Source organism: Colias eurytheme, chromosome 8 (genome assembly GCF_061535395.1).
Source record: "Colias eurytheme isolate Ceu_HAF_F1 chromosome 8, ilColEury1 Martin Lab GWU primary, whole genome shotgun sequence".
Classification (NCBI taxonomy): domain Eukaryota; kingdom Metazoa; phylum Arthropoda; class Insecta; order Lepidoptera; family Pieridae; genus Colias; species Colias eurytheme.
Window position 1 is genome coordinate 9,815,721 of NC_142987.1, and position 25,062 is coordinate 9,840,782.

Here is a 25,062-nt window from a genome sequence, read left to right on the forward strand (position 1 = left end):
GCGTTAAAACACTGACGCGGACGGTGCGTTCACACTGACGGAAACGCGATCGTATGTTAAAGAAAATGTATAATTATTGCATTATTAGGTATGAGCACAGATATAAAAAACATTAGTGGGTATGAGAATTATTATAGAGTAGGATATAATAAGGCTAAAGTTTAGACTACGCACGGGATAATCGCCTAGTTGGGTATGCCGTTACCTAAGGCCGTTACTGACTGAGTTGCTTTGTCATAATAACTAATAAACATTTTTTATCTGTTAAAATATTTCATACGAGTAATAAGTTATTTTTCTTAAACATTGTAATGAACTTGTAATTCAATTGTCTACACGTTATATGTGCACAAATACACTTTTTATTTCTATTTTTATTAAGATTTTCTTCTAATATTCGCTAATCGCTAATCCATGAACATTGCTTTAAATACTACACTGAAATGCACGCTTTGAAAACTGATATTCTGCTAGTGTAGTTGCATTTACATACGAATTGAGTATTATGTGAATAAATTTAAATGTACTCCCTAAACATAGCATGTACTTAAATACATGCATTCAATATTGGTTAGATTGAACCACTAATTGATCATTAATTATCGGATAATAGTAAGCCGAAACAGAACATTTTGTCTAAAATATAGGCTTATATTGCTTATAGGGATATTATGTTGAACGGGAATAGAATTTGTAATGTTGAATTATGTTTTATTAGATTATTAGGTTAAGAATTTGATAAGTATGATTCTTTATTTGTCCTAACCATGTGTCCTAAATTAAAATTGTTTAGTCCTTGTTTAGTCCAATAAATGTAAAACTATTAGAAATAGCTAATATTACTATTTACCCAATATTTATATATTTTATTTTCAGAACCTAAATAAACATGCTTTAAATGATATTTCTTTTCAGTACGTTCATATTGCTAACAATATTCTCTCAATGCATGGGTGAAGTGAAGATCCCCACAGTGGCTTGGAGGAAAGGAGTTGGTTTCACCATTATTTGGTTTCCGCTATTCAAATTATTTCCAGTACGTATATTTGATTTTATTTAATTTCAATCAGTTTTATTTTTTCATACTTTTTAACGTTAGTCTTTAGCAAATATAGAAACATTTATTTTTATTTCTTTTCAAAGCACGGTGTGATTACGACAATTAATTGAAAGACTAATTACGTATGAAAATATAATCGGAAAGTGTTGAATAAGTGAGTTTTTCAGGAAGTGAGAATGTCATGAGACGGCATTCAATAATCAACTTTAGTTTTTTTTTTATTATGTGGCCAAATTATTAACTTTTTTGTATAATGCTGCCCTGAATATCATGAATATATATATAAAAAATATGATAAAATAAATATTGCACGCCTCATAAGCGAAGCGTTGAGGTGGGTACTACTGTCACTTCGCGCAAAACATCTGATTTTTCAAACTTAAAATGTCTTTATGTATCATACATTGCACTTATAAGATAATACATACACACACATATTAAGAAAAAACACTATTTTTAACGTTCATGATATTTTTGATGTCATTTTTGTTATTTAAACTAGTTAAAAAACAGTTTAAAAAAGTTCTGTCTTGGACGTCCGTGTGTCTGTATGTGCGGATCCTTTTTCTTGTTAACACGATAGCGACCGAAATACTTTACTAATCGAGTCTTTTTTTTCTCTTACGCTTGAGTATGCTCAGGAATAGAACCCTTTCATTTTTCAGGGTCTGATTCGATGTGGTTTAATTGTTATTAAATAAACAAAAATAATAATTAATAAATATTTATTAAAAAAAAATTATGAGGCGTGCACTTTTGGATTTTCCAAATTATTTAAAAATACAGGTGCTGCTAACAATAGTGATAATGTGGGCAATATGCGGGATACTGACTATAACAGGAGTATTTGAACCGGGACACCCCGCTCGTACAGACCTCAAGGTTAATATTATAGAAGACGCGCCGTGGTTCCGAGTGCCGTATCCTGGTGAGAATTTTTGTTGTTTTTAGGGTTCCGTACCTCAAAAGGAAAAAACGGAACCCTTATAGGATCACTTTGTTGTCCGTCTGTCCGTCCGTCCGTCCGTCCGTCTGTCAAGACCCTTTTTCTCAGGAACGCGTGGAGGTATGAAGCTGAAATTTATATCAATTACTCAGGTCTACTGTCCCTTGAAGCTGTGAAAAAATCAAACTTCTAAGCCGACGCAATCAAAAGATACAGCCGTTTATGCCGCAAATTTTCGACACTTGCAAGGGAATCAAAACCTACAGGGTGCTTCCCGTGAACTCAGAATCTTGAAATTTGGTACAAAGCAACGTCTTATAGCATAGATAAAGGAAAAATTACGAAAACCATAAATTTTTAGTTACATCACATACGGAACCCTCGGTGCGCGAGTCCTACTCGCACTTGGCCGGTTTTTTTAGATTTTTTGACTTTTTTATGTTGTAATGGCACTTAAAATTTATTATGTTATTAATGTTTAATGTAGTAGATATGAAATTTCATTATAAATCATTCATTAAATTACTTGTGAAACATAATAATGGTGAAATTGGTGTCCCACAACACAGTAAAGGTCTCTAAAGGGCCTCTGCGTGTTGGATCCGTGTCCCCACGTAAGCCTTCCAAAGGACCGGGTACATTATGATGGTAGCCGAGTATTATGGAGTGAAATTATATGAATTTTAAATTGAAAAAAATCTAAAGCGTATATTTTGAACTAGCTTTCTGCCTGCGGCTTCGCCCGCGTTTTCAAAAAAAAACCCGCATAGTTCCCGTTCCCGTGGGATTTCCGGGATAAAACCTAGCCTATGTCACTCAGAAATGATGTAGCTTTCCAACAGTGAAAGAATTTTTCAAATCTGCCAAGTAGTTTCGGAGCCTATTCAATTCATACAAACAAACAAACAAACAAAAAATCAAACCTTTCCTCTTTATAATATTTGTATAGATGTATAGATAAAAATATATATTTTTTCGGTGTAGTATATGTCTCTCTCTCTATCTTTTGTTTAAATCCGATAAAATACACTACTAAATTCTTAAGTATATGTACAATATATAGAATTTTATACTTTAATACGATTTGCCGATTTAAAAGTCAAACCATGTCTTACACTAATGAGTACAGTCAAATTGTCTCTTCGCTAAATTAAAGAACATTCGAGAGAGATTTACGTCGCAAATTCTTATTACATTGTTATTCATGACAATGCCTATTTGGTATTATGTTAGAATTATGGTTTCAGCGTGCTTTACAGTTTATATACTTTTGTTTTCATGCTTTTTTAAATAATGTAAGTAGTTTAAATTTTTCAAATATATTTATTTTATCTAAAGGGCTTTTGGATTAGAGTGATTTTTTCTAGGCATACCATCTTTAAATTGCATAAGTACCTAGTTTTAAATGAAAATATATCATTATGTATTAATATTTTTAGTATTCGTTGTTTTTACAAAAAAGCAGTATTTTTTTAAAATTGTAATAAATAAAAACTACCGCTCAAAATCAAAACGCGTGTTAACAGTTACAATATCTAGATCTATATGGGAAATTTGGGATCGAATAGCAACAAGATTTTAATTCATAATTCATTACATGTTCATACATAGGGACGAGCGCCGAAATTCTAATTACAACGTACCTATATCTCGAACGTTCGCTAAGAGTCAGGGAAGCCTGATATTTTGAAATTATATTACTTTTAATTAGATATATAAAGAAACGTGCGAAACGTGGAATTGAATGAAATTTTCACCGATTCTAATATAGCTGTTATTAGTTTACCGATAGTTACTGGTCTCTGCATTTGGCAAAAAATAGTGGTCTTTTATCAAAAACGAGACGCATCACCACCATTACCTAGTGACTTATTAAAAAAATACAGCTATAAAAACTTCTTAACTAATACAATAAAGAGGAAAAATTTGTGTTTTTGACCTAGAAAACCACCTTAAAACCTTTCAATGTGACCGATTTCAAAACTTCTTTCATCAGCAGCTACATTTTCCTGAATCACATGGCAGGCTTTACTTTATTTCATTTATACGAGCTTGGCTTTAAAACAAAGCTTAAATACTTAAACACAGATTCAATTTCATTTCAACAATTAATAATATTGGTTAATTTAGCGCATCTATAATAATATTATAAAGCTGAAGAGTTTGTTTGTTTGTGAGTTTGTTTGAGCGCGCTAATCTCAAGAACTACTGGTCCGACTTGAAAAATTCTTTCGGTGTTATATAGCCCATTTATCGAGGAAGGCTATAGGCTATATATCATCACGCTAAGACCAACAGGAGCGGAGCAATGCGGGTGAAACCGCGAAGCACAGCTAGTCCATATACTAATATTATAAATGCGAAAGTAACTCTGTCTGTCTGTCTGTTACTCAATCACGCCTTAACTACTGAACCAATTTGCATGAAATTTGGTATAGAGATATTTTGATACCCGAGAAAGGACATAGGATAGGTTTTATCCCGGAAATCCTACGGGAACAGGTTTTTCTTTGAAAACGCGGGTGAAGCCGCGGGCGGAAAGCTAGTTTTCTATATAAATAAATACTTTTTAGGACAATGGGGAACACCAACGGTAAGTGTGGCGGGAGTACTCGGAATGTTGGCCGGAGTCCTCGCTTGTACTGTGGAGTCGATAAGCTACTATCCTACTACTGCTAGGATGTGTGGTAAGTTTATTTTGTTCCAGTTTTGAAGTGAAAACTTCTTTAGCGGCGTTGAGCACTTTTTCTGTAATGGGTATAAAATCTTAAACTCGCGTCAGGTCACGTGACCTGATCGAAAAAGCGTAAGACGGATGGATATCAAACATGCTCAACGTTACTAATCAAGTTTTCACTTCTGCCGGCACTCCGGGAGAGCAACCCGTCTTTTTTTGTTTGATTTGGTGTCTATGTATATTTTATATCTACTATCTATGTGTATAAAAAATAAGTGCTCTTAGTTAGTCTCGCTAAAATTCAGGAATGGCTGTACCGATTTAGCTGATTGTGGTTTTGAAATGTTTGTCCAGGGAAGGTTTAAACGTTTGTTATCTTAACCTGTGCAACGATGAGATGCATAAATGATAAACCTGTAAATTGGTCATCTAATAGGAAATATGAATCGATAGTTATGTAGATGTGGAGCATGTTTGATTTTTTCTATTGCTCTAGTTTTATTTTTATTTTGAATTTGCAACAAAGAATACATAATTAAACAACTCTTAATTCTAAAATTGCTTATGATATATTATGTTCCTTTACTTATATATAGGAAATAACAACGATCCTATCTACAAATATATTTGAATGGATAACAATATTTCGCTTTGCTTTTGTGTTGATAGCAAAATATAATAATCGATAGTTAAATATGAATTGCTATTGAAAGCTGCTTTTAATAAATCGAATGGGGTCTCGGCACTGCTAATTGCAATAGTTTCTGAATAACTTGCACGCTACAATTTATTATTACATATTTGTCTGGTCTCGCAATCGCTTTTCAGTTTTATTCATTGAAATGAACGGTAGTATTCAATCCTTAAATATACCTACTTATAATTTTCTGAAAATTCCTAACAAATACGCACGCACCATTTGTTAAATTGAATTTTGTGTCCTTCACAAAAGAATCCGTTTCAAATCCGTTTCATTGTTCATAAACAACAATAACGAAAATGGCATGTTTAAAATTTTCCTTTGTGTACATTTTTCTCAGAAGTCACGTAATTAAATAGATCTACAGTACAAATTACAGGCACTGAAAGCAAAACTAATTAAGGAACTCCCTGTCATTTGCAGGGAAAACAAAAGTTTTGAGTCGAGGGGCGAGATGGACTCGTGTTTTGCACATTCAATAGACAAAACTTGGCAAATTGGGCATTTTTTATGAAATTGACGCTATTGAATTTAACTTTTTGAATTTTGGGCCACAAATCAATACTCTCCTAAAAAAGGGTGTAAGAGTTAATCGGTTTTATCGAAAAGCTTTTAAAAAAGCCGATTCCTTTATAATTTATGCGCAATTTGCAAATTTTTTTTTCCATCTTTGACGCCTCGGTCAAATCGTTAACTTGGTCTCTGTATAAGCTCCGTATTTAATAATCATTTAGTGCTCTAAAAGTTTGTTTAAACAAGTTTTCTCCATAATATTTATCTAAAATAAACTCTGTGTGAACGATCAAGAACAGTGCAACAAGTATTTAATGAAATTATATATAAAATTTCAATCAATTTAGTGTGTAAAGTGATTCTTTCGCAATTAATAAAGTGTCGGGTAGTATCCTGCGGCAGCATCTCCGTGCAAGCGATTACCGCACGTAAGTCCTGTGAGCGACCGGGTGACATCTCCGTGCGGCCGCTTGCCGTGCGCTACGAGTCAACGCGCGGCAAAGATAAGCTTCCGCAGAACTGACACGGAAGTATATTGTAAAAAAATCACGGCGTCACAGTTTATATATTATTTAGTTAATAATATGAAGTGCTCCGGTTGCCTTAAATCTTTTAAGGATAACAACTTCGTCAAATGTTCGTCTGCGGTCTGTGGAAAAAAATTTTGTCCATTATGTATTGACGTGAGTGGATTATCCGCAGAACATAAAAGCAAATGGGAGTGTCCTAACTGCTCTTCGGCCCAAAAGAGAGGGGGTGATAATAGCAATACCCCGGTGAGGTGCACTAGCGACTCTAATTTTATTACGATGCGTAAAAAAGATACGGCCGCTGCGACGGTGACGGGTGAAGAGGTAAAGGAACTCACTACCGAAATTCGTCGTCTGACCCAGGAACTTTCCTCCGTCAAGCTGAAATTAGAAGACGCCACTCAATCGTTGATACTTTGTAACGAGCGCCTTGATAAACTTGAGGAGAAGGTTAATACAAGCGAATCGCGTATCAAGCTTTTGGAATGTAACTCTGGGCAGATTAATGACCTGAAAGTCACTATATCTAATCTTCAATGCGAATTAAACCTTCAAGCGCAACAATATCTACGTAATGAAATTGAATTAGCCGGTATCCCGGAGACTTCTCACGAAAACCTTCAGCATATTACATTGTTAGCGGCTCGAAAAGTCGGCGTGGAACTAAGCGATGCAGACATAGACTGGGCAATGCGAGTGGGTCCCCGTATTTCGAAGGAGAAGGGCCCTAACAATACCAATAAGCTATCTCGTCCCGTTGTTGTCCGATTACTTCGCCGTTCGAAGCGCGACGAGATATTGAAAGCCGCAAAATCAAGAAAAAACATTAGTAGTGCAGATTTTAATTTACCCGGAGATGCCTGTAAGATTTATATAAACGAAAGATTAACCAAAGATAATCGAATTTTATTTCGTGAGGCTCGAAGTCTATATAAGAACTTCGGTTATGCCTTCTGTTGGTGCAGTAACGGAAATGTTTATGTTAGACAGCGCGAAGGGAAAAGCGCCATTCATATCCGGTCGCGAGAAGTTCTTGCCAATATTTTTAACACAGACAAACAGGTCCCTAGTCAGCCGTAGTAATAAAATTATTGTTTCATTATCTTTCAATTGTAAAAGTCTAATTTATTGTTCAATTAGTCTGAAAAGAATCCTATTTGTCTTATTTATTCATCGTAATATTATGTTAACCGTGTATAACTTTGTATTATTCCAACTACTAATGTATATATTACAATCTATAATCTATTTTTATATGTATTTATTTTATTGTATTTATTATAAACATAAAATATTATATTATCTCACATTAATTTTTACTATAGAAATTCATAATATTATACTATTAATACAGTTTTGTACATACACAAATTTGCTACAATATAATCGCCAGGCGAGAAAAAATGTTCTTTGCATTTTTAAAAAATTATTTTCACTTTTTTCTCTATACATAAAATTAATAATCAAATGGATTTTAACAATAATTTTAAATGGCTGCGAATAATATTGCAATAGACTTAGATTCGTATAAAATAAAATGTAACACTGTTTCTAACCTTGAATCATGCAGAACTTATCTTACAAGTGAATATAATTTAAAAATTTTTTCGTTAAATATTCGCAGCATAAATAAAAACTTCGATAGTTTAATTGTAGCATTGAAACGCTTAAATATAGTGTATGATGTTATTATACTCACTGAATGTTGGCTCAATGATCTGTTGCAAATTCCTATACTACCTAATTACACTGCATATAAATCCAGTAAGTTCATTAACCAAAACGGTGGAGTTGTGGCTTATGTACGGAGTGCCCTGAGCGTTTCAGTGTCGGAACCTTTAATCGACGATGCAAATTGTTTGCAGCTTGTGCTGGATGAAAAAACCTGCATATTGGGTATTTATCGCTCCCCGTCCTTCAGAAATCCTTCAATATTTCTTGATACTTTACACATGCATCTTTCAACACTAAATTTTCAATATTTGGTTTTGGCGGGTGATATTAACATTGACATTTTGGCCCAGTCTGCAAACTCCTGGTGGTATGATTATTTATGTATCTTAGCAGAATTTGGTCTTGTTCCCGCGATTACACAGCCTACAAGAGAAGGGGCGTGTCTCGATCATATTTTTGTGAAAACGAACAAAGCTGTTGTGGGATTAGTTTGTGGAACTGATATAACAGATCACGATACTGTCATGGTTGGCATGAGACTGGGGAAGATAAAAACTCAAACACCAACAAAGTTTATGTTTAAAAGAAATATAGATCTCATCAAAAACGACCTAAAAACAGTGAATTGGTCCGAAGTATTGGCTATAGATGATATACATGTTTTGGTTGAGACATTTACAGAAACACTACTAACAATTATTCATAAACATACTCAAAAAATTTATTGTTCCAGATCAAAATATATTTTAAAGCCGTGGATAACTCCCGGTCTTTTACGTTGCATACGCCATAGAGATCGTCTTCACATTAAAGTTAAACGAAATCCTCTCGATGCAGTATTACTCCATGTCTACCACCGTTATCGTAACTTTACTAATAATCTGTTGAAAAAACTGAAACGCGAGTATGAAGCCAATATCCTAAAATCTAGTGTAGGAAACCCGAAAAAGCTCTGGAATGTAGTTAAAAATATATGTTACATAGATAACCACAAAAATAAGCCTTTAGATCTCTTAAATATCAATAAAAATGGAACTACAGAATCTCTTAATATATGTAACGAACATTTTACCTCTGTCGGTGAATCATATGCTACTAATATTTTAAATAAATTACAAATTACTCAAGACACGTTAGCTTCAAGTATTAAATCGAACAATATCCCAGCAAAATCGTTCTTTTTGAGTCCAACGGATACATCCGAAGTTGAAAACCTTATTTTACAATTACGAAATGAAAAATCACCTGGCATTGATGGCCTTAATAATTCACTAATTAAACAGATTCGGGAAGAAATTTTATATCCTTTAACGTCAATATATAATCGAAGCCTATCACTCGGTATTTTTCCTAATAGCTGGAAGGTTGCTGCAGTTTGCCCGATTTATAAAACAGGAGTTCGTGACAATCCCAATAATTATAGGCCGATATCACTTTTAGGTGTTTTTTCGAAAATCCTTGAGAAAATTGTTAACTCCCGACTTACCAAGTTTCTAGAGTCCAATAATCTTCTATCATCTCGTCAGTTCGGTTTTCAGATGTCAAAAAAGTACGTCAGATGCTGTAAGCCTATTGACATCTATAATATCTTCACATTTGGACAAAAAGAACGCATGTCTCAGTGTTTTTCTCGACCTTGCGAAGGCCTTTGACACTGTTTCTATCCCGCTGCTGCTTAGAAAACTTGATAATAAAGGTGTCAGGGGACATGCACTGCTATGGTTCGAAAGTTATCTCAGAGGGAGACTTCAATGTGTGAAGATTGGAGAGAGTGTTAGTGCCACGAAAGAAGTTAATTACGGTGTTCCCCAAGGCAGTATCCTGGGTCCCACTCTCTTCATTCTTTACATGGATGATATTCACAACCTCCCACTTAGCGGTGCTGATATTCTTTGTTATGCGGATGACACTGCTATCACTTTTCACGGTGGCAGCTGGGATGAGGCAGTGTTAGCTGCAAGGCAGGGAATGATACAGGTAAATTCTTGGCTCGAACGTAACTTGTTGACCCTGAATCTAGACAAGACGAATTTTGTCTGCTTTCATAAGACCTCTGCGTCCGCCCCATCACTGATCGAATTAATAAATGTATCTCCTGACGAATGTGCACCTCAATACATTGAAAGAGTTGAAGTTGTCAAGTACTTAGGTGTTTTGGTGGATCAAAATATAAGTTTTAAGAATCATATAAATCTTCTGTCTGATCGCGTGCGTAAAATCATTTTCATCATGAAGCAACTCCGCCGATCTGCCGATTTCAAATTGCTCAAAACTATATATTTCGCGTTATGCCAATCACTAATTACTTACTGCATTGGTTCGTGGGGAGGCGCCGTTAAGACAAACCTAATTCGTATTGAGAGGGCTCAACGAGCGGTACTTAAGACTATGTTACAAAAACCTTTTAGATACCCTACTTTTGACCTTTATAAAGACGCTAGTGTTCTTACAGTTCGCCAACTTTTTATCCTTGATAAATTTATATCGACGCACAAATGGGTCATTACCTCTCCCAATTACAAGAATTATGTGAGAAAGCGTATTTACAAAATACCAAATGTTCGTGTAAATACTTCTTTTGCTAAGCGTTTCAATCCATTTGTTGGTATATTTATTTATAATAAAATTAGCTCCAATTGTAATATTAAAAACTGTACTTCTAGAAAAGCAAAGATCATCGTAACTAATTACCTTAATTCTCTGAACTACGTATCAACAGAAAATCTTCTTGCATCATTATTTTAATTTTAATTTGAGTATAATCGGCACCTATATTATTTCATATATTTTATTATATTTATTGTTATATAAACATTATCTATATATATATGTATATCGGCGAAAGGTGTAGAATGTGGGCGTTGCGTTGGGTAATCGAGCAAAGAAACACCTCTAACTCAAACATTTCTTTATTTACCACCGATTCGGAAAGCAGTATCTACAGAGAAGAACCGGCAAGAAACTCCATAGTTGCTCTTTTAAATCATGTCAGTTTTACAATACAGTCGTTTCTTAATACAATCACTTGGTATTACAATTATGACCACTAATAAAATAAATATCACAAATAAGCTATAGTAAGCTCGTAATAGATGTGCACTCGGCAACGGTCGGCGAACGAATGACCCGAGTCGTGCGCGCGCGCTGCTTTATATCGGTTCGTCGTTCGTTATTTTTTAAAGCTTCGACGGTGGCGCCGTCACGGCCATTCTGACATACGCTCGTCCTCGAGCGACTTCTGAACACCTGGGAACAAGACAATTAAAACAATGTGCTGGTCCGGCAAGCCCTTCAGCAACCGTGCTAGTCCGGAAATCTCTCCAGATTTCCCTCTAGCGTGCCAGTCCGGAAATCTCTCCAGATTTCCCTCTAGCGTGCCAGTCCGGAAATCTCTTTAGCTTACTGCGCTAGACCAGATTTCCCTATAGCGTGCTAGACCGGATCTGCAATCCCTATAGCCGAGTTATTGGACCGGACTCCCTTCAATAACTCGCTCTCTCTTTTTTTTGCACCATTCTTTTTGCTCTCCTTTTTTTTTGCATCATTCTTTTTGCATCATTTTTTTTTGCATAATTTTTTTTGCATCATTCTTTTTGCATCATTCTTTTTGCATCATAATTTTTTTTTTTGCATAAATTTTTTTGCATAATTTTTTTTAAGGATTATTTTTTTTCCTTCTTTTCTTTTTTTTTACACAACAATATTAAATCCAAACTCACGACTCTCTCCACTCTCTCCACTCCTCGGCCATACTGACAATCGTACGTCCTCGTACGTCCCTTCTTGTTTTACAGCACTACGGTATTTCATCCCGGGATTAGACTACTATACCGCTCGGCCACACTGACCTTACAGAACACCAACAACATCCACATAACATAGACACGACGCTCGCTCACCACAAATGAAGGCTCAACTACCGTGGACTGCAAACCAGATAGCACGCACAATTCCTGCAATGAAATCATTACCGTTACAATAATCCACGTTACAAACTTTTACTTTACACAAGTTATCTCCGATACAGTCATACTTGCGTCCTCGTACGCCATAATATCTCACACTACATTACTACGATAATTCATTTTCATTTTTTTTTTGTCAAAATTACATCCATCATGTCTCAGCCTACACTGACCTTACAGGGTTTCTACACTGCCCCGATCCTACTGACCGGTCAGAACACACATGTACTATCCTGGACCTCATGCCAGATAGCATATCACTTTCTTCTAATAAACGACATTACCGTAGTAATATTGGAATATTACGTAAATGTGTGTTGTGTGGACACAACACCCATTTACTTCGTACAGCGTACGAGTAAACAGATGTCAGTATGCTACTGGTCAACTATGAAAACTGAAAACAGAGTGTTGCCGCAGCAAATCAGTAAAACGGTACGCGACCGTATCCTCAACGTTTGTGCTGCGTCATCCTGGCATCGCGTCATCGAGCCGTACCATTGGCCGCTGATGATGCTACGTTGCTCCATATGCTACGCAACCGCTGCGCCGTACTGTTAACTGCCTCGCTTCTAAACGCTGTGTCGTAAAACGCTCTCTGTAATTTAGCTAATTAAAATCAATCTGACATTACCTGTCGTTAATTATGATCATTGACTATAGCGCAAAAATTACAATATCTAAAAAGTTTAAAACGAATAATCCGTAACTTAACCGCAAAAAAACATAAAATTTCGACTAACTCAAAAAGTGGCAAAAGCTTGTTCTCAAATGTGGTTAAAATTCCTTAACGGTATGTTAACTTTTGAAAACTCAACTTAAAACAATTGATAAGTGTAGGCTTAAACTCATCTGTGAATCCCATATCGAACAGTAAAAGGGCTGAGCTAAATTTTAGTTTCAACGTAAATAAGAATGTACTGCTCAACAACTACTGTACAACTACCTAATTGATGTATTCAGTTGATGTCAAACTGCAGCTAGTCAGAAAAACTATTATCAAGGAATTACAAATGTAAATCGATTATACTATCGAATACTCCACGTTTAGGATTTGCGTTCTTATATTTTGAAGCTACAAAATAACCTTCAGAAAACCTGGATGGATTTTTTTCTTTTCTCTATTCAATTAAACAGACATTATATTCTGACGACAGTATGTAAACTGTAAATGCGCTATTAACCTTGAGATTATTTTCGGTTATTATCTTTTTTTTAAACTATCGTAATATTTAACGGACCCTTACGTTGATGGGATAGTTAAGAGTTTTTTTTTTTTCTCTTTTTTTTATTTTAAAGCAATCACATTACATACTAAAACCAAATCTAGACCCGTACTCCAATCATAAAATCTTACGCCAGATGTTTATTTGAACACACGCTAATTATCTGTGACATTGTATTATGAACTGCCTAAATAGGGACTTAATAAATTATCTAAGTAAAAATTCAAAACTAAATGCCTCGATTTACCGTTCAAACTAAATCTGCCACATTTCATAAAACTGCATATTGTAAAAACTGTATACTGTGAATTGTTCACGACTTAATATTTTTTTTTTTTATAAAGAAATGACCTCAATAATATCACCCTAAATAAATACCTACGAAAAGTTTATTAAACCTCTAAGCACTAGTTAACGCATTGCTTTTCGTTTTTTAATCGAATGGCAATAAGGCTGTCTTTGTGTAGCAATTAATTGCTATTTGTCAAGGGTATAGTCTAAATAAAAACTAACGCAGGTAGTTCAAGAAATGAATGCGGGTAGTCAAGAAACTAACGCGGGTAGCTAAGAAACTAATTTAAAAGTAATTCGCATACTGTTTTTTGTTCCGATACACGGACAAGTGAATGTTTATTGTTTACGTTCGATTGAAGTATCTGGATGCAGTGTACAAATTATTGCGCTTTCTTTCTTTAGTGTTAGCTCACAAACTAACCAACATTAAAGCAAGTCGTTACTTAATTCATCTTGAAGTCAGTGCTTACGCCGCGAAGTGTTTTTTTTTTTTAAATAACGTGAATTACCTACTCAAGTAAACGTGTCCCTGAATAAGTGAAATACAAGTCACACGACCTAGGTACTGATAATAATTTATCACTGCGTAACTAAGATGGGCTAAATGTAATGGAATAAGATTTAACTAACTACAAAACCGTAAAGCAATATCGCACGACCTAATAATAACATCACTGCGTGAATAAGTCGAGTTAAATGCAAAACGATTTAACTATACACTGGTCTTGTAGGTTACAACTTTTAACAAAATCTGTACGGCCTGTAAATCAGCGCTGTTTTTATGCAGCATTTAGCTGAGGCTGTGACGATTTTCCTCAATTAATTTTAAGATAAATTTTGTTTTTGGCAATAAATTTCTTTTTCTTTCAAATAAGTTACTACATTTTAAAAACCTTACTTTCTTTATCTAATTGCACACTCAAAGTGAAATGTTATCTACTGACCGATTTCTTACAAGAGAACATCAGAAACATAGTAATAAAAATAGTACGACTGACCAGATTCACCAGCACTTAGCCTCATACATGTGCCGAGTGGCAGCTGCCAACGCGTCGTTTCGTTACACAATAACCCTCCTCTACCATGAACCACACGGCTTGTAGGCGCACCGCCCGCGCCACTGCTACTGCGATAACGCTGCGATGCCAAGTCATGATGAAGCGCTGCTCTCGATCATACGGGGTCCGACGCGGTGGTGCGAGCGGCAGTGGCATCCGCGCAGCGCGAGGCGAAGTTGCCACCCTGCCCGCACATAACGAGCTCTCCCTTTGTCACCGGCTGCTCAGTGACACGTATGCTCGTAGATCTGTAGGATGCCTCTTCCCGTTGAAACTGGATCGAAGTGCCACGTGGTTGCGGCATTTTGTCTTTTAATCAGCGCACGTATTAATTATATCTAGGTTATCGCCACATGCTTTCTCATTTGCTCGATTTGATCCCAATTCTGATATCGGCGAAAGGTGTAGAATGTGGGCGTTGCGTTGGGTAATCGAGCAAAGAAACACCTCTAACTCAAACATTTCTTTATTTACCACCGATTCGGAAAGCAGTATCTACAGAGAAGAACCGGCAAGAAACTCCATAGTTGCTCTTTTAAATCATGTCAGTTTTACAATACAGTCGTTTCTTAATACAATCACTTGGTATTACAATTATGACCACTAATAAAATAAATATCACAAATAAGCTATAGTAAGCTCGTAATAGATGTGCACTCGGCAACGGTCGGCGAACGAATGACCCGAGTCGTGCGCGCGCGCTGCTTTATATCGGTTCGTCGTTCGTTATTTTTTAAAGCTTCGACGGTGGCGCCGTCATGTATATATAAATATATTTATTTATTTTATAAAATATTATGTTAATTGTATTATTTAGTATCTTCAGTATTTATTTTCCTGTAGCTTATAAGTGATAAAATGCCTTTGTACGTGTAAGATATAAGCGTTGATCATACCGAGGACATCTAATTTTGTTTTTTTGGTAAAACGTCTCAGTGCCCACGATACAGGCTTGCCTAGTGTGGGTACTATAGGTAATCCTTTTATAATAAACCTAGATTAAGCCAATATGTGTAAAGTGTGCAACGTCAATCAAAGTGTATCTGTGTAAAAACATATGGTAAAACATATGGTAATTATATTTGTAACTGTATCTTTATCTGCGTTTGTATCAGCCTCTGCATTTACATTTGAATCTGTAATAATTATACATGTACCGGTGCATAGACCTGTGTCTATATTTGCTATCTGCATGGTTATCTGTATCTGTATATGTACAGGTATTTCTACTTGTACCTTCATCTGTACTAGCAAATTTACCTGTAGTACACCTATATTTGTAACAATCCGTGTATAATGCAATCAATTATTATTCTGTATGCGGGGTAATTTCGTGAAATTCGCAATATTTATAGTGAGCATCGTTTAGGTATCGCATGAAAACAAACGGGTTCAAATCAATCACTAGTTACGTTTTAATTTAACATTATTACCTCTACATTTACCCCGTCATTTGGAATTCGAATCGAATGCACCCTACCTATATCTGTACAGGTACAAGTAGAAGTCTACCTGTACCTGTACCTATACCTCTACCTATATCTCTAGCGGCACCACCACCCCCCCTACACGCGATCAACCGCGGTCTTGGAACAGAAGGACTCGGTACAGTACTCGCGGGGCTCTGGGGCTCCGGTAACGGGACAAACACGTTTGGGGAGAATGTTGGCGCTATTGGGGTTACTAAGGTTGGCTGTTTTTGTAAAATATTTATAGTGGACTTCTTTTACAGTCATCCCTTGGAATGATCACTAATCATCTTAATCTTAATACATAATAAAGGCGAAAGTTTGTATGGATGTATGGATGTATGGATGTTTGTTACTCTTTCACGTAAAAACTACTGAACCGATTACAATGAAATTTAGCACACATATAGAGGGTAACTTAGATTAACACATAGGATAGGTTTTATCCCGGAAATCCCACGGGAACGGGAACTATGCGGGTTTTCCTTTGAAAACGCGGGCGAAGCCGCGGGCGGAATTCTAGTAATACTTATATTATGGAAATTATACATTGGCCAGCCCCCCTAGTCAAGTGGCTTTCGTTTAGGTAGCGTTCAATAGAATAGACTACGAATGTATGAGATTGACGTAGGCTGTAGATAAACGTATCTACAGGTTACGTCAATCTCATACATTCGTAGTCTATTCTATTGAACGCTACGCTAACAGAAAGCCACTTGACTAGGGGGGCTGGTATAATCTTCTTGAAAGAATAAGACTGCATCAAGAAATAGATTGTCAGTGATTTAGGATAATAACCAAATCTCTATCTATTTTTTTATTTATTTATACATTGTAAAACATTGATTTTTAAAAATATCACCATCTGTAGTCTGAAGTCTCTAGATATCTATACTATGGTTCCAATTTCTTTATACTAACTAAGTATTTTCTGAATCGGTGAATACAATTTTTTGATTCAAGATCTCAAAGAAATTACTTTTTAATAAAAGTTTGGATCAATTTCTAAATTAAAATTAATTTCATTTTAATCAATTCCTTAGGTAGGATCCCGTCGAGTAGTACAATACGCAGCGGGTCTGATGATAGTCCAGGGGGTGATCGGGAAACTTGGTGCAGTGTTCATCATCATCCCGCAGCCGATTGTGGGCGGACTGTTCTGTGTTATGTTCGGCATGATTTCTGCTTTTGGTGAGATTTTTGTTCGGATTTATTCTCTGTTATAACAATTACGTTCGTGAATTCAATTCTGTTGTATTGGATTTTTTATATGTTAGTAAAAATGAAGATTTTTAATTTTTTAGTGTTAATTGTAGTTTACAGGATTTTTAATGGAAGTGAGAATAATAACATCAATCATTATAACTTTGTTGTAGATCGCACGAATTTTGATGTAGATCGTATCTGTATTTTCTTTCGAGTCTACACAATAATTATATAGAACTAAATATCTGTTAAATGAATGACATGAACCATATTGAAATATCTTTTAGGTCTCTCCGCCCTACAATACGTGAACCTGAACAGTTCCCGTAACCTGTACATCATTGGCTTCAGCCTTTTCTTTCCACTCGTTCTGACCCGTTGGATGTCATCCCACCATGCCATACATACAGGCTTCGAAGCTTTGGATGCTGTGCTGCAAGTGTTGTTGTCTACATCCATCCTGGTGGGGGGAGTGGTTGGATGTGTCCTGGATAATGTGATACCTGGTAAGTGACCCATGGGCACATCAAGGTCTACGAAAAATTGTCCGTCTGTCACGTGAACACTGAACCACTGAATACATGATAGTAGCAAAACGCTACAGAACGGACACTCTCCGCCTCCCGCCAAAATTAAACACTTACCTCACCCCGCGCGATCAGGCTATAAATGGTCCACATTTTTCTACAGGGACGATACGCAACGAAGATTGACAACATTAATCAAATTGACATAAAGTAATTTTATTATTTTGGATTTGTGATTATCGTTTTTCGTAGAAAATGGTTAGATATTGTGCTGTTTACGGATGTTTTTCATCAGAAAAACGCCAATTTTTTTTTACGCTAGTCAAAAATGTGCCAACCATAAAGCGTTAACACACACATTGTGACTGTCATTGTCTCTACAGTGTGACTGTCAAAACGATAATTTTGTATGGAGTGTCCGGGGTGTGACTGAACAACCAGTTATAACTTTCTCAAAGTGTCCTGAATATTTTTTATTAAACATGAATTTAATTGGTAATAGATAAATAATAATTTATTTATTTATTATAATGCACATATTTTATTTTTTAGAAGTTTCTTTTTTATTGAAGTTTTATAGTAATTAGGACGTTTTAAACAGGTTTGCTGTGCAAGACCGCAGTATTTAAATTCGATTAGGTATTATTTTGCATTTTTCATTAATTGTTTTGCTTGTAATAAGATGTCTCATTTTGAACAATTTATAAGTTAAATAGTGTTAAAATTAGTAAAGTTCTTTATGTTGACATAGTGTTGATGATACAATAAAAAATGTTCAATTCCATGTGTATTTCTATTTCTAAGAGCAAATATTTTTACGATAAATTAGGAATAAATTGTCTTTAACATTGTCTAAGTCGATTTTAATAGATTTTAAATTAAAATAAGAAATTTCAAATTTTTTTTTCATTTTTAGTTAGTCGATTCCCGGTCAAAGTATTTTTTTTTTCGAAAAATCTATGAATGCAGTTCTATATCTTTTTAAAAATGAAGTAATGTTTCCTTTTAGCAAAATTCCCTATAATTTGCACACTGTATATACCTACATTGCCATATTTGCCTGGTTTGACACAAAATCAAAACAAATTTATCTATAATATCAATTTAAAATTATATAATTTAACAAATCATCATAGTGATGCATTTATATATTTTGACATAAATTCTTGTATAAAATCTTTTTGTTTGACAAAGAATACAGTGTATCTGCCATCTAGATATAAGAGAGAACTTGCTATGTTAATAGCATATAAAATTATTAACCAGTCTGATACATGTTCAGTAGCAGACCGTCGATCTACTATAATTTTATGTAGTAGTAATTATATACATCAACCTAGGTTAAGTGTTGATAGACAAACTAGCCCTAAGCTAGATTTAAACTAGTATGTAAGACAACAGCTAAGCAGCCTTTTTCCATTGTACATCAAAATATTCAAGGCTTGGCTAGCAAATTATTAGAAATAGAATTATTTTTAAATCATAATAGAATTAAAATATTTTGTGTAACAGAACATTGGCTTAAACAATGTCAGTTGTTAATAAATATTGATAATTATAAATTAAAAAGTATATACTTTAGGACAAATGCTATTCATGGAGGTTCTCTTATTTTTGTACACAATAGTTTAAAATGCAAGGAACGAACTGACATTGTTAGCCTTTCTGTAGAACGCACCATTGAACTGTCCTGTGTTGAGCTTGAGCGTTACATTATTGTTTGCGTATACAGACCTCCTTCCAGTGACTATAATTTGTTTGAGACAGTCATGGAAGAAATATTAAAGCGTTTAGGCAGGAGTAAAAAGAAGGTAATAGTATGTGGTGATTTTAATATTGATTTACTTTCACACACACAAACGGCAACACGAATAGTTAATTTGTTTCATTCATTTAATCTGTATAAACTTTTTGATGAGCCCACACGAATAACACCTACTTCTGCAACTTGTATTGATAATATATACTGTGATTGCAAATGTTTAGAAAAATATATTCTCAACACGCTAACTTCGGATCACTGTGGCCAGAAAGTAGTTTTTGAATGGGATTGCATACCTACATTTAAAAGAATTAATGTTAGGCCTATAACTAGAAAAGGCATTCATACATTTAGAAATAATATTGATAATAAACTACCTGACCTGAATAATCAATCCTTTCATAAAAATCCTTGTGAAATGTTTACAAATCTTTTTAAGTTCATTCATAGTGAATATGAAAAAATATTTAAAATTAAATCTTTAACTATTACAAAGGATTTACCATTCAGCCAATGGGCAACTCCTAGTATACACAGATGCAGGGACGTTCTTTACGAGTTATATGGTATGAAACAATATAACAAAGACTTGGCATTTCTTAGTTATGTTAGAAATTATTCAAAAACATTTAAAAAAGTTTGTTTCACTGCCAAGAGTTTGTATATCAGAGACAAAATACACAACTCTGACAATAAAGTTAAAACGGTGTGGACAATTATTAATGGTGAATTGGGCAAAATCCGATCAAACGATAGTACCATAAAACTTGTCAACTCTGGTAGGGTCATTGACAAAAGTGCTGATGTTGCGCTTGCTTTTGAAGATTTCTTTAGTAGTGTCCCTGCTAGTTTAACTAAGAATTTAAATTCGTCTTCAGCGCTTGCAGAGTCTTTATTGAGGGATCACGTTGCTGAGTGTAACAAATTATTTGAATTGCGACACGTGACTGCTGATGAAATTGTTAAAACTTTTAAAACATTAAATTTAAAAAAAACATGTGATCTCTGGGGTATGTCTGTAAATTTAGTAAATAATATCATAGAAAACATTGCCAATCAACTAGCGTTTATATTTAATCAGTGTTGCGACTGTGGTATATTCCCTGATTTACTAAAGTTTAGCAAAGTTATTCCTTTATTTAAAAGTGGTGACCAAGAAGACAGTAATAACTATAGGCCAATTTCCATATTACCAACTTTGAGCAAAGTCTTCGAGAAACTAATTTTAAACCAATTAAATAGTCATTTTGCATCAAATGGTTTACTGCACGCCAAACAGTATGGTTTCACAAAGGGGCGCTCTACCACTGATGCCGGAGTAGCTCTTTTATCACATATATACAAAGCATGGGAAAATTCAAAGAATGCTTTGGGGATATTCTGCGACCTTTCTAAGGCTTTCGACTGTGTAGAACATTCCACTCTATTACGGAAACTAAATTTTTATGGTATCAAAGGTTTAGCTCAGGATCTCATAGCTTCATATCTTCAGAACAGGGTACAAACCGTTGTCGTTAATGGAGAGAAATCTCGCGGTGCGCCGATTAACATAGGTGTTCCGCAGGGATCTATCTTAGGACCGTTTTTGTTCTTAGTGTATATTAATGACCTGCCTTATTATTTGCAGGATATGTGTGAAATAGTACTGTTTGCAGATGACACCTCATTAATTTTTAATGTGGATAGACATGACACAAATGTTGACGAAGTAAACTCTGCTCTTTTACGCATATCCAATTGGTTTAATTCTAATAATTTACTATTAAATACAAAAAAAACAAATTGTGTAGAATTTATCCTCCCAAATGTAAAAAAGGTGAAAAGGAATATTATTTTAAACGGGGAGGTATTATACCCTGTGGAATCGACTGTTTTTCTTGGTTTGACATTAGATGAGAAGCTTCAATGGGGGGCCCATGTTACCACCACCGCTGCTAAGCTCAGCTCAGCTGCATATGCAGTTAGAAGAATAAGGCATCTCACCGATGAAGAAACGGCTAGATTGGTTTACTTTAGCTACTTTCATAGCATAATGTCCTATGGAATTCTGCTATGGGGCAGGGCTGCAGATATAGAAACTATATTTATATTACAGAAAAGAGCCATACGCTCTGTATATAATTTGCGTGCTCGAGACTCACTAAGAGATCTCTTTAAGAATACTGGTATCCTTACTGTACCGTCGCAGTATATATTTAATAATATTTTATATGTACATAATAACGCTTACTTACACACAAAAGTAGGAGATAGACATTGTTATGACACAAGAAACAGAAATAAAATTGAAATGCCATTATTCCGGCTAGCTAAAGTTAAAAATTCATTTATGGGCCAAGGTATACGCTTTTACAACAGAATTCCTCATAATATTAAAGAGTTTAGTAGTTCTAAATTTAAATCTTATATAAAAAATGTACTAGTTCAGAGAGCGTACTACAGTATTCAGGAATATATGGACGATAAAGACCCATTGAGGGTTGTCGCGTGAAAACCACAGGACAGTTCTTTGGTATATTATGATATATATTACATATTATGTAATTTGTAAAATTGTAAATCTGACATGATTAAAAAGAGCAACTATGGAGTTTCTTGCCGATTCTTCTCCGTAGATACTGCTTTCCGAATCGGTGGTAAATGTTAAAAACATGTACTTAATGACGTTTCAAAAGTGCTTCTAGAAGAAGTCTAATTGAATAAATAAATGTTTGAGTTTGAGTTTGAGTTTACCTACTATATATTATAATATCTTGTAGCCTATGTATTTGTTATTATTCGAGTAACTAAATAATATGTAACAAGTTCATCAACTAAAAAGTTTTTAATTCCGCATCAACTCTTACCTATCTGCTTACCAATTTTCATCAAAGTCAATCCAACCGTTTACGCTTTAATATACCACGATATTAATTCCAATTCATAAAACTTATTCAAATACGCACAAAAAACAGAACTACCTCACATCATAAAAACATCCCAATAATATACCTACTAGAGATATCTGTCATACATATTTGATGGCCCATCGATCCTCCATTTGCCCTTTGCTCTTTGGATACTTTCCTTTACATTTTATTTATTTCACTCCGTATTCCGCCCACTTCAAAATTGGCAAAATACGTAAATGTACCGGTTCTAAAGGCAATTTTGTGTTTGTAACTTCTTTATTGTTATTTTGTATGTGTAGCGTGTAACAAACTTATACGTCCTCTACTCTAAGGATTTTTATTTTGTACAGCTTGAGACAAATTATAATGTACATATTTTAAATTATTTATTTATTGATTCTTCTAATAATTTCTATAGATATATAAACATATAACAAAAAATTAGAAATTTCAATTGGAATCATAAACTTATTATTAAGTTTGATTCCAATTCAGATTTCAAATTTTTCGTTTTCAATTTTAATTTATTTATGGAAGGCCCCATAAGTGTTTTTTTTACTTTTTACTCCAATTATCTGTTTGTCGAATTCCAATATTTGTTCATATACAATACAAATACATTGGGCAAAGTATTTTCATTCAAAAGCACTTGAATAAATTGCAAACATGTATCGATATCAGCTATCACGTATGCAGAGTATCAATAAAAGTAGATAATAATTTATAAATGAATGTGAATAACTTTTACTATCCATACTTAAAATAATTTGATAGATGTTTGTCGGTTTGTCTGTCTTACGCTTTTATCCTAAACATAAACCTCATCATAAACCTCATTATCAATTAATAAGATGAAATGATGAATGATAAGATTCACACACACACACACACACACATAACAAAACCTCTCTTTCATAAAATATATGCGATGAAAGTTGTTGCCGTTAGTTTGTCCACTGGTTACAAAAATATTTTATGGATCTATAATATATTGTTTGTCAATTCGTCTCTCAGGTACTCGGGAAGAGCGTGGCTTGGACAAGTGGGCTCAAGAAATGTGTCTCGAAGCGGTTGGTGCTAGTACAGGAGATACTTATGACTTTCCTGTGGGCATGAGTTTTATACGAAGGTATATTAATTATTATGTTTATTTATTTCTTAAATAAAAAGCTTTCAATTATTGTGTACGCGAAGAAATTTGTTTCTTAATTTATGAAAATTTTAATACTTAAAAAAGTTTTTTTTAGCTTTCTCAAAAATAATTTTCAATTATTGGAACGAAGTTCCTTACCGTGCGTCGTGAAAGGGGACTAGACGGAAAAAATTCTTACGAAAAGTTGTCACGACACTTTTTCTAACATTTACGACCCTTTTTTAGTTCTTTTATTTTGCGATTAAATTAATAATTTTACCCCCTTTTTTATTCTTAATTAAAATACGTAGGAAGCAAGTACACCATAATAATATATTATTGGACGTTCAATGATTGCGTTTTTGGAAAAGGAAAATATTTCGATAACGCTTTCTATAGAACTGTAGAAATTTTTATAGAACTCTATAGTATAAAGTTTAATCTTGCAAATATTTTCCTTTATATTGATACAACTAACTTATATCTCTCCCATTTAAAAGTTATTATTAAGCTATTGCATAGCTTCTATCGCGGGCCTGAGTGCGGGGACTGAATCCAGAAATTTAGTAACGAAAAACCTCACGCTCCCCACTCCGACGGACACGGAGGTGTGGCTTGAAGGCATAGCATGCAATAGCTTTACCGCGGCAGTCCCCGAGTGCCACACGTCTTTTTTATAGAACTCTATAGTATAAAGTTGAATCTTGCAAATATTTTCCTTATTGATACAACTAACTTATACCTCTCCCATTTTAAAGTAATTATTTAATTTCAGATGGAATTGGACAACATATTTACCATTCATGCCAACATACGAAGCGGGCAAATTCACAGCTTTGTTCAAACGAAAGAAGGAAAGTTGAAAGAATATTGAAAGAACTAAAAGTTGGAATTGATTTCCGAAGGAAGAGCAAAGATTTATGATTTTCGGCGATATTGTAGAATCTAATAGTTGAATTGTATTAAATGATTTATTATTCAGTTTTTTGTTTTTATTTTTAAAAACCTATACAAGTTTTGAATTTGATCGAAAATTCTCTATTCGATGATAAATGCTTGAGTATTCCAAATACTTAAGCTATCATCTGGAATTTTAGTCAGAGTATAAAAAACTCGTGTTTGGCCATTGAGGTATTATTACTACGTATAGAGAGGATACCACGAACAAAATCTGTGCGACAATCGCGGCGGTGCGGGGCGCGCGTGGGGCGGCTAGTCTATACTAATATTATAAAGCTGAAGAGTTTGTTTGTTTGTTTGAACGCGCTAATCTCGGGAACTACTGGTCCGATTTGAAAAATTCTTTCGGTGTTAGACAGCCCATTGGCTCTAACTCGTGTTACAAATAGTGTAGTAGCGATGCCTTCTCTAGTACGTACCTACATAGTAACTCAATGTGTTTGGCTTTTGACAAAATTATCTTAAAAGAGCA

General features: G+C 34.6%; 1 protein-coding gene and 1 long non-coding RNA gene across 3 annotated transcripts in view; one reads left to right on the top strand and one right to left on the bottom strand.

The window, feature by feature from the left end:
* Positions 1–24,611, top strand: part of LOC149906734 (solute carrier family 23 member 2) — a 48,035-nt gene extending 23,424 nt beyond the window's left edge. The window contains exons 7-14 of one of the 2 annotated variants that reach the window (XM_090104908.1): positions 916–1,036; positions 1,847–1,988; positions 4,580–4,693; positions 16,192–16,331; positions 17,156–17,303; positions 17,606–17,824; positions 23,513–23,627; positions 24,406–24,611. In XM_090104908.1, the coding sequence (XP_089961034.1) occupies positions 916–1,036; positions 1,847–1,988; positions 4,580–4,693; positions 16,192–16,331; positions 17,156–17,303; positions 17,606–17,824; positions 23,513–23,627; positions 24,406–24,493 (1,087 nt within the window). In that variant the 3' untranslated portion in view covers positions 24,494–24,611. The remainder of the gene's footprint in view (positions 1–915; positions 1,037–1,846; positions 1,989–4,579; positions 4,694–16,191; positions 16,332–17,155; positions 17,304–17,605; positions 17,825–23,512; positions 23,628–24,405) is intronic. The other variant, XM_090104909.1, reaches the window with a different exon arrangement.
* On the bottom strand, positions 10,994–12,202 carry LOC149906735 (uncharacterized). The gene is made up of 2 exons (XR_016456988.1): positions 11,949–12,202; positions 10,994–11,346 (listed from the first exon to the last, which is right to left on the bottom strand). It is a non-coding gene; the product is annotated as an uncharacterized LOC149906735 (long non-coding RNA).
* Positions 24,612–25,062: the final 451 nt, after the last annotated feature.